The sequence below is a fragment of the Myotis davidii genome, unplaced genomic scaffold, assembly GCF_000327345.1.
Source record: "Myotis davidii unplaced genomic scaffold, ASM32734v1 scaffold1534, whole genome shotgun sequence".
Lineage (NCBI taxonomy): Eukaryota > Metazoa > Chordata > Mammalia > Chiroptera > Vespertilionidae > Myotis > Myotis davidii.
The window spans coordinates 1,181,443-1,191,893 of NW_006285799.1; the positions used below are offsets into that span (position 1 = coordinate 1,181,443).

The 10,451-nt window shown below is 41.8% G+C and overlaps 1 protein-coding gene across 1 annotated transcript in view; it reads right to left on the reverse strand.

Moving 5' to 3' along the window:
- Positions 1-5,975: 5,975 nt before the first annotated feature.
- The window catches only part of TRAPPC3L (trafficking protein particle complex 3-like), a 31,991-nt gene continuing 27,515 nt past the window's right edge, over positions 5,976-10,451 (reverse strand). The window contains exon 4 of the mRNA XM_015559521.1: positions 5,976-7,211. Coding sequence (XP_015415007.1) covers positions 7,092-7,211 — 120 coding nt within the window. The 3' untranslated portion in view covers positions 5,976-7,091. The remainder of the gene's footprint in view (positions 7,212-10,451) is intronic.

Consider the following 10,451-nt stretch of genomic DNA (forward strand, 5'->3'; position numbering starts at 1 on the left):
TATTGAGTAAGCATTTTAACATAGGACTGTCTCGTTCCAAAGCGGGCACTCTGTCTTAGTCAGTTTGAAACTCCATAGACATGGTGGTTTAAACAATTTATTTCTCAGACTTGAAGCTGGAAAGTCCAAAATCCAGCTGCTAGCAGATTTTTTGCCTGGTTTGCAGATTACTGCCCTTTGTATCCTCATCGGGCAGGGAGAGTAAGATCTGTATCTCTCTTCTAGAACATTAATCCCATTCGAGGGTCTCGCACTCAATACCTAATCTAACCCTAATTATCCCCCAGTGGTTTCACCTCCAAATAATATCACATTGGGGACTCAGGGTTTTAACAGTAACATCTGAAATTTGGGATGGGGGGGCGTTCAGTTCATAGAACATTTTATCTGCTGTATCATGTTTTCTTCAAGTTTGCCAGTGAAAGGGCGAGGGATGCATTGGTGGCCTGTTAGGGAAGTAGTGTCAAGAGAATGTATTTTTTTCTAGGATGGTAGAGACTTACTTATACTTTTAGGCTCATGAGAAGGAGGTAAGTGAAAGGGAAGAGGGGTAAGTGATGAAGTAAGATCCCTGAGGAGGTGGTGGGTACTAGAGCATGCCTATGTCTCTGTAAGAATAAGTAATTCCATAGACTAATAATGATTTATTCAATTTACTCTTTCCTGGGTTGTCCTCATGACACCATTATCAACCTTTCCATTCTCAGTTACTTCATTAATTTAAAAAGTAGGATACTTTAGATAATCTCCAAGGCCAATCTTGGTCCTAAACTTTTATCTTTATAGCTTTTCTATAAAGTCTGTCATCCCAGAACTGGAAAGAACTTTCTGAGTTATTGCATGGTCTGTCTCCCTGCCTCCAAGCCAAATTCACCATAAATATTTCTACCTCTAAAAGAGGTATATCATTGAGAATTAGTTCAACTACATTTAACTTTATAGAGTACAAATCTTTGCCAAGAGACAGCTGGCCGGCTCATGCACAGAAATATCATGTTAATCAACCATTGGGCCTGGAGGAGAAGTTGAATTCTTGGCAAAGAGTTGCCCCTTGAGCTGTCTAAACTCAAGCACTAGTTTTGGGGCTCTTTCTCCCTCATTCATTCATTTTGATTTGACATCTTTATGAGGGACTCCACCCAGCAGGTGTTCAGAAAAGTGTGAAAGGGCAATTTTTCACCTCTCAAGAGGGTTGAAGGGTACATTGTTTAGATCTGGATCTCTTCCAGTCTGTATGAAATGTCCTAGGCAGCCAAAAGATACTCCCAGGTTACAGGTTTTAGGAACTGCTAACAGTGGGGCAGGAATTTTCTTCTTTCTGTCGTTTTTTTAAGTGTCTCTACAGAAATGATTATTATGTCTGTGGATACTGTTACGTATTGGCTTCAGCTTTTGTACTGCTTTTCCTGGGGTGTGTTTTCAATAGCGGCATTCATCAGCTTTTACAGGATTCCCTGAAAACCCTTGCAGAAGCCTTCCCCAAGGGGAGCAATGCCATTTCTTTCACCTTTTGGAGGAAATCCCCTTACAGGTCTTGGCAGTCCGGTTGTGTGGCTTTCTGTGATTTTCCTCAGTGTAAAGGGGATGATATTTTAACCAACCGAGCTACCTGGCCAGGGCTTGTGATTTAGTGGTCATTTCTATCCGTATCCCAGGAGCAGTTTCAGGATGTAGGAGTACCTGGGGCAACTTTGTAGTCACAAATCTACTCCCTACATGGAAGAGCTCTCCGAGACAGCCCACAACCAAATCTCCCAATCTCCTTGGGAGACACAGGAAGTCCTGCTTATGATCCATGTGGTCTCAGGTAAGCACACCCAGTCAGGATGTCATTACATGCCCCCCGTCCCCATACCTTGTGTTGGTTTGTTTGCGCACAGGGGAAGTAAAGGTGAACTGTATTTTCTCCCTAGGCCTGTGTAGGATTGTTCCACCTGAAGGCGGGGGTGTTTTCTACTTCCGTGGTGCTGGCTGAGAGTATGAGCAGTGGCCTATAGCAGAAGGATGGCATCCAGCCTTTGCCCACCTCCTCTTGACATACACCTTGAATCCTGCTTTACAGAGAAGACTGAGCCATCAGTCATGAGCTCGACAATGTCTTCCCCAACACCTTCAATCCCATCCCCAGTGATGACCGTGCTCACCTTCATCAGTCTTTTCTTAGGGGGAGGGGAAGTCTTGATGCAGTTCAAGGTCAAATCGTTCTCTTATTATCTGGATCCTGTCCTCTTCCACCTCCTCAAGACTTTGCTTCATCAGTCATTCCCTCTCTCCTATATTTTCAAATGCCTGCATTCTTAAAAAGTAAAAAGAGGAGACAGTCTAACTTTGGGCTGAGGATCCTATGTCTGTTTCCATTTTTAGTCAAGTTCCAAGAATCTTCTATACACAGTATCTCACCTCCTGTTGGCTTCAATCCACCACAGAGAGGCTGTTATTGGACACGGACCTGCCCAAGCAGGTCTGCCTTAAGCCGGCCTGTGGTGTGTGGGTTTCGACTTCCTGTAGGAAAGATTTCACAATACGAGTCCAGATGGCTTTGAGGGTGTGTTTATTAATGTTGGGGACAGCTACACAAAGGAAGAAATGAGGGGAGAAGAAACAACAGGGGGGAGCTAGGCGGTGCTCTCTTTGGCTCCCTAGAAATGTTATAGGAAAGAATGAGCCAAGGCGGGGCTGCTGTTAGCTCACTGGGAAGTGAAGGCCACGGTGATAGAAGTGAGCCTGGCGAGGCTGCTTTAGCTCACTGGGAAGACAGAAAAAGGGGGCTTTGGAGATAGGATCGGGGCTGAGCCCAGGTCAAGCTACTGCTGCCCACTGCTCCTCTGACTGGGGACCCTTAGAATTTAGAATCCCCTGGGGACCCTTAGAATTTAGGAAGAAGTAAAAGGCTCACGACCAGGAAGGGATATGGGCATGCGCTAGAGCAGTGGTTCTCAACCTTCCTAATGCCGCGACCCTTTAATACAGTTCCTCATGTTGCGGTGACCCCCAATTTCATTGTTACAAATTGAACACAATTAAAGCATAATGATTAATCACAAAACAATATGCAATTATATATGTGTTTTCCGATGGTCTTAGGCTACCCCTGTGAAAGGGTCGTTTGACCCCCAGAGGGGTCGCGACCCACAGGTTGAGAACCGCTGAGAGTGAGCCCGCCTTGAGTCTTTGTCCTGAGGACTTTTTATCCTTTTTTTTTTTTTTTTTCCTGCAGGCAAGAATCTTAGGGGAGGGTTTCAGTAGAATAGTCATCAGCTTTCCGGGTACATTTTTAATATGCTGATGCATCAAAATAAATGTATAGGGAAGTTTTCTGTTATTCTTTGTTCTGTTCTACTATTTCACTTTTACCTTATGTCTGTTTGGCTTAAATTGGGGTTTTTGTTATTTCCCCCCGCCCCAACTTCATCTGTCCTTGGGATTAGCTGGCACAAGTGACATTAATTGGGTCTTTGTTCTCTATTTTCCCAGGGCAGGGTGATTTAAGCTATGTCTTCTCTGCTTAGAGAGGAGAGGTATTAACAGTTTGTCATCAAGTGTCCTTGGTTGGGGAAGTTGAGGCGTTACAAGTCACAAGCTGGCTGCAAACTGTTTGGCCTTGCTTAATTTTCTTCTGTTTCCTCATTCCACTTGCCCAGGGATTTTCCCAGCTTCTTACTACCCTGCTACCCAGCAACGGCCTCCATCTTGCCCTGAAATTGCTCTGGAGCAAAGACCTTCTCCTCATCAAATTAAGCCACATCGCTCTCGTGGCTTTTCTGCGTCATCTAATAACCTAGCCACTGCATTCTCCTTGAAACTCTCCTGGCTTCAGTGTTACCAGTTTCTCTATGTACATCCCTGACGGAAAGTTTGGCCTCATTTGTGCTCTTCTTTCTTTGCTGCCTTTTGAATGGTGGTTCCCCCACCCCCAGATTCTCTTTTCGCCCCTTATATTTTCTCAAGTCCACGCTCTCCCCAGATGTTGCCATCTACACCATTGCCTTTACTGTTATCCATACACTGATGACCTCTCTTCTGAGGTCCTGGGGCTGTTGAGGTGTTTCAAAGGCACCTCAAACCCAAAATATTCCAGTCTTATTTGCTTCTTTCTTACACTGGCTCTGCCTCCTGTGGGCCCTCACCCAGCCTCCCAAGCTGGACACCCAGCTCCCTTCACTCAGCAGCCCCTCACCATCATGCACTTAAGTCACTGGCAAATTTAGCTTCTCTGTAGTTTGCGAATCCGCTTTCTTTGTTACCTAAGGCTTCAAAGGTTGCTGTGAAAAATTAAGTGACATACCACATAATTAATGTGCCTAGTACCTGATAAAAATCTTAATTGAATTCAAAGCTGAGAAAGCAGCATCTCCAGGCTCTTATATTGTTTGGCCTGTATAGACCATTGGGAATTAGAATTTCCTCTTTTAAGTCATTAAGTCTAGTGATTCACACACCACACTGAAATAGCAAGTCACCAGATGCAGTCTGCTGGCGTGAAAGATTTAGGCCACTGGGAGGCTCCAGGAATCAGAGGATTGTTCTGACTTCGGAATCCTCAAGTGACTCCTAATGTAATTTAGGTTTCCGTTGGATACAGTTGAAGCAAGGACCTGAAATCTATGAGGCTCTTTTTGTGTGTTTTTAAAGAGCTACCACTGCACTGATAGAAAATGCCTTCTCCCTGCGGAATCTCCCTTTTCTGGGACTTGCGTGCTGGGTCCATGCAAACTATAACGGCAACTTTCTATTTTCCCCCTTCTGTAACCCTTTCCTCCCTGTGAGGAGAGGAGCTATTGTAAACCCAAATTCTATTTTGTTGAGCATTCAGCTATGTAAAACTGTAATAATGAACAGTTCTCTGTGATAGTCTCAAATGTGTTGCGAATTAACCATCACATATTTGTAACGCAATGAACGTGGTCGCATTACTATAAAGAAACCCAGCTCAGCTCTCTTAGACTACAGTACATTTGTCAGCTCCTGTAACAGGCAGGCCTTTCTCTCAGTCCAGTCATCCATGTCCTCCTCCCTCTGCAGAGCAATGATTGTGGTCTGGGGAATGCCCTGTCCTCCCTGGCTGTGAAGAGGGTGGTTTAAAACTGGGCATGAGCCACTGTGCCCAGGTGATGACCTCCCCTGAGGTGGATGGGCTGCTTAATAAAATGGTGGGCACCTGAGCAGAAACTGTCATTCTATCAGAAGGCAGAAAGATACGGGCAGCCAACAAATATCCATTGCATGAAGCATAATTGAATGTTTAAAAAATGGAAGAGGGAATAAAGAAGGAAGTAAAGGAGTTGTAGGAATATTCTTGGTCTGTCATAAACAGGGAGAAGAGGGAACTTTCCAATTATTCATACTAGTCCATTCCAATTGCTGAAGAGATCCAGGCTCCTGATAACTGATAGATGAGCCAGAGGGATTTGACAGTAAGTTATGAACCAAGCCAATATATGAGAAAGAAGCTGCTGAGGGAAGAATTTCTGATTCCTGGCAACTTTGATAGACAGACCTCCTCAGTGAACAGCTTGGCAACTATCTGGTGATGTCACTTGAAAGAACTAAACTGTCTCTCTGCCCCAAACCGTCCTTTCCCTTTGCCTTTTCCAAGATAGCAAAAATCTCTGCATTGATCAAGGTTCCTGATTCTACTCCTGGTCTTCTGTGGAGCTGGTTTGAAGGTCCTTCCGTTGATGGGACAGCTGCCCCAGTGACCCTATTTGACCCTTAATACCTACCTCATTGTCCTTCGGAAGAGACAGCGGGTAGGTGAGGAACAATTTCCCCATAGTCTTCTTTTTAAAAAAAATATTTTATTAAATTGATTGGGGTGACGTTGGTCAACATGAACCCCACAGTCTTCTAAAATCCAAAAAAGTGGAATTTCAGTGGTTATTGATGTCATTTATTCATTAATATATTTTAGATATTTATCATATCCTAGCCTCTCATTTTACAAAGAGAGAGAGAGAGAGAGAGAGAGAGAGAGAGAGAGAGAGATTATACACATTACCGAAAATCAGCCACTAGTCAGCATTAGCTGAAGCCACTAGAAAGAGAACTAGCCCTTCTCTCCAGCCCCCTGAGTTCCAGGTGCGGTCTACCAGTACTATATCACTTACAGCAGTTCTAACTGATGGTGCCACACTAGCTGTAACTTTTACTTTTAATTTGACTTCTCTGCAGAATCCAGTAGATTCCGGACTGCCCTATAGGTCGCCCTTCCATGCTGAGGTCTGGTGAAGATTATTGCTTATTTAATCCAGTACATTTTGAATTTTAAATATGTACTGGTCACAGATAAAATATACTTAGTCAGGTTTTTAGAGGATAAAAATGATAGTAAAAATTCTAACTGAATGAGCTTTGAAAGTATTCTCAAAGAACATTATTTACCTCTCATTTTAGTGATTTCCTGGCCTTGCCATCAGTAATATTTCACAAGAAATGGAAAGAATTTGGTTAATGCCAGCTACCTAAAAATTAAATATATTAAGTGAATTATAATTAAATGCTATTTCTAAGTGTTTCCGAATTAGCATTCAAATAAATAGGTTTGCTCTGTTGATTACAAATTAAGAGTAGTTTCAGGAAGCTTAAGCTATAAACCAAGCCAATATATGAGAAAATCACATCCATCATTTTTCAAAAATATGAAAGATTGCTACAAATAGAACTGTTTCTATAGAGAATACAATGTACAGTATCTAGAAACTATATATAGTGGACTCTATATTTTATCATTTCATTCATTTTTTTCCAATGAGAAGAGATAAATATACCAGCTGTATAGATATTTTTTTTCTGTTACCATAAATAATGAAACGAATAGACTGGACTGAGTAATATGTGCAATTCAGGCTTGCTATCTTATAAGGAGCTATTTGTATATGAAACTTTGACATGAGATTGAAAATGTGTGGTTTAAGAGCAAAAGAAAAATACAACAGCTTTATATCCCAGTGTACTGCATTTCAAATTTCGGGCTAATTTATAATCCTCTTAAAGCCCGTTCTATTAAGCAATTCAAAATTTCAATGGCTGTCTGTGTTTAGCTAATATTAGCTCCTCCACTAATCAGCCTGTGACATTTTGCATGCTATTCTTCATTTTTTCCGTCTGTATTTTTTCTCATCTAGCTTTTTCAGGAATGTTATTCCTATTTCTGTCACACTGTCGCCTTTTAGTCTGTCTTGCAAGAATGTAACATCAGCAGCCAAATGAACCTAGGAAAGAAAAGAAAAAAGGCTTTCGTCATTTACGTGTTTTTAAATGTTTAATAATTGAGTTATAATTTATTTATTTATTTATTTAATATATTTTATTGATTTTTTTTTACAGAGAGGAAGGGAGAGGAATAGAGAGTTAGAAACATCGATTAGAGAGAAACATCGAGCACTTCGGTCCGCAGGCCGACACTCCATCCATTGAGCCAAACCGGTCAGGGCTCATTTACGTTTTTTAAGAAACAGCAACCTCACTACATTTTTCTGTCTCTTTTTTTCAGCTTTATTTACCCCATAAGAGCTGACTTTCCTTTTGGAAAGATAAAAAGGAGCTAGCTCTGTGGATGAAGGGCCCTTTACTGTGTGTCTTTCAAAAATGGTCTGGCTGTGTGTGAGCTCTGTGTTATGCATCTGCAAAGAGATGGGCGCTCCAGGCCAGGCCAAACCTGGGTGATTCTGGGGCAAACCCAGAGATGGGGACCCTTGCCACGTTTTGTTCACAGGGCTGAATTAGGAATCCATCTCAAAAAGAACACCGATTCTCAGCTCAAGGATAGCCTTGACCCAGTGTGCCTCGCAAGCAGAACTTCCAAGGATAAATGAATTCATAAACGATTCCTCTCCAACTGACTTGCCATATATCATTCTGTCCTAGCTAAATAGCATAATCATAACATAATAAGTATTGTCCTAACAATACTTAGGACTCACTTATGGCTTTGAGAGGTTTAAAAAAAGTATAGACTAAATAAGTCATGACTATAAAATTAAAGATTGAAATTACAGACATGAATATTTGATACTAAGGCCTTCTTTTCCTCTGTAAGGCATAGCTCATTTCCCAGACATTGATGTGAGCACCAAAGGCTGACTTCTCTATCATTAAAATATATTCACATAAGAGCAGCATGGTAATGCTGACCTACCCTCAATAAAATACCATTCAGCTATTTTAAGTCATTGGGGTAAAGAAAATAAATAAGTCAAAGTACCTAATAAAAGCAAATAAGTGGCAAAGCCTGAGCCTAGTAATGAATTAATTAATATTAATTAATTATAATCTTACCAGACTCATTTCCCTCTCTCACTAAGAATTCCTTGGCCAACCAGCCTGGATTTGTTAAACCATAGACCTTGGTAGGCCAAGTTCTTTGACCCATACAGTACACAAAAACTATGCCTCTGTGATGCCCAGCATCCAATAGATGGATATAGACTACACTTTGAAATATAGAAGATAAATTCACCCACACTTTTTCCATATAAGATCTTTTTCTGTCTTTGTAAAAATTTGACAGAAAATTAAATAAAATAACAGGGAGACTACACTGATGCTATTTGCATATTTGGGGCCACATGCTGTCTGATGCCTATGTGTCTATCATTCAGCATATATAGTCACCCATTATCCATGAAAGATGGAGACTTCTCTATCTTACTTTTGACTCGGTTTTATGGTTCAACCCATTAACTCCCAGAATTCTTTCGTTCCCCTTTCTTGATTTCATGGCCATTGATTGGAGGGAAAGCTTTAAAAAATGGTAGGTAGGCCTGTGGAAGATCTGGGTGACTGATACATTATTTCTGTTGTTTTACACTTTTGGACTGCCTGTTATTATGTCCTTCCCCTAATTATCACAAATAATTGAAAATTATATTCATGCTTCATTACTGGGTAGGTCAACACATATCTAGACCTGGGCCACTATCTGGTCTCAGCAGTCTCAGTAGCTAAGCTTCTGGAGAAAGGAGACTGTTGATTACTAGCTCTGCCTAAGCTGCCCATGGCTCATCAGTCTTGGACAGAGTGTCTTCTTCTCCCTTCACTTTCCCAAAACAGCTTGTACCAAGTCCTTCCTGACCTTTTAATCCCTAAATGTTGTGAATATTTTTCAGGTCTTGTTTTTCTTAGCCTCTGCTGCACTGGGTCTTGCTAATCACTTCCTTTTCTCGAAATACTCCCCTCTCTTGTTTCTTCGACTCCATTCTTTCCTGGTATTTTTCTAAGCTCTGGTTGCTCCTTCTCGGTATTCTTTGCAGCCTTTGTATTCTCTTGTCTAGCTTACTCACTATGTTTTGTCGCCTCCTAGGGTTCCAACTGTGGCTCTCTCTCTCTTTTTTTTACACTCTATCTACACACTCTTTGAGAGTTCCAGTGCTTCTTCAGTCCACATCTCTGTGACTTGCAGGCATGTGTAACAACTGCTGAGCGATATCATCACTGGTGTGTATAGACACCTCAATCCCAGCAGCTGCCTAGTTAAACTCCTCATTTTGTCTCTCCCATCCCCAAATGAACATCTCCTGGGTTTGCTCTCTTGATTAATAGTACAACCATCACTACAGATTGCTCAGAAACCTGAAAATAGCCCTAGCTGGTTTGGCTCAGTAGATAGAGCCTCGGCCTACAGGCTGAAGGGTCCTGGGTATGATTGCAGTCAAGAGCACATGTCTGGATGTGCCTGGGTTGCAGACTCCATCCCCAGTGGAGGATGTGCAGGAGGCAGCCAATCAATGATTCTCTCTCATCATTGATGATTCTATCTCTCTCTCCCTCTCCCTTCCTCTCTGAAATCAATAAAAATATATTATAAATTAAAAAATAAACTAAAAATAATCCCTGAGTCTTTTCTCAACCTTGTCCCTTTAGTCAACTGATTACCTAATCTTAAACCTGTTCTACCTTCTTAGTGTTGTTGGCATCACCCTCTCTCCACTCCTGTCAGGGCTTTCTCTGGTTTTTCTCAAGGTTCCCACCATCAACTTCCTAACTGCCCTCCTCCCTCCAGCATTGTCCCCTCCTGTACACTTTCACTTTGTGGACAAAGGAATGAAATTCCTAAAATACAAATTTGAAAATATCACCCCCCCTGTTTATAAACCTACAGCGGGTCTCTGCTCTTTTCAATACAAAAATCAAATTCTCAACTTGTCCTATAAATGCCGTTTTGTGGTGTTTTTTTTTTTAAATCAGGCCTCTGTAAAGAATTTAAATCTCCTTCCTCATAACAATTCCTCTCTCAATGTACATGTCATTCATGGGAAACGAATTCAAGTTCCTCGTTCCTTGACGGAAACATCTTTTTGTGCCTTTGGACAAGCTGCTCCTTTCCCCCTGCTCTCCAAGGTTCTCACCTCACCAAACTCCCATTTATCCTTCCAATGCCAGATCACAGTTTTTCTAGGGAGTCGTCCCTGGCCTTCCATCCACCCCCTCCCAGGTCCCCCCACAGCCCTTAC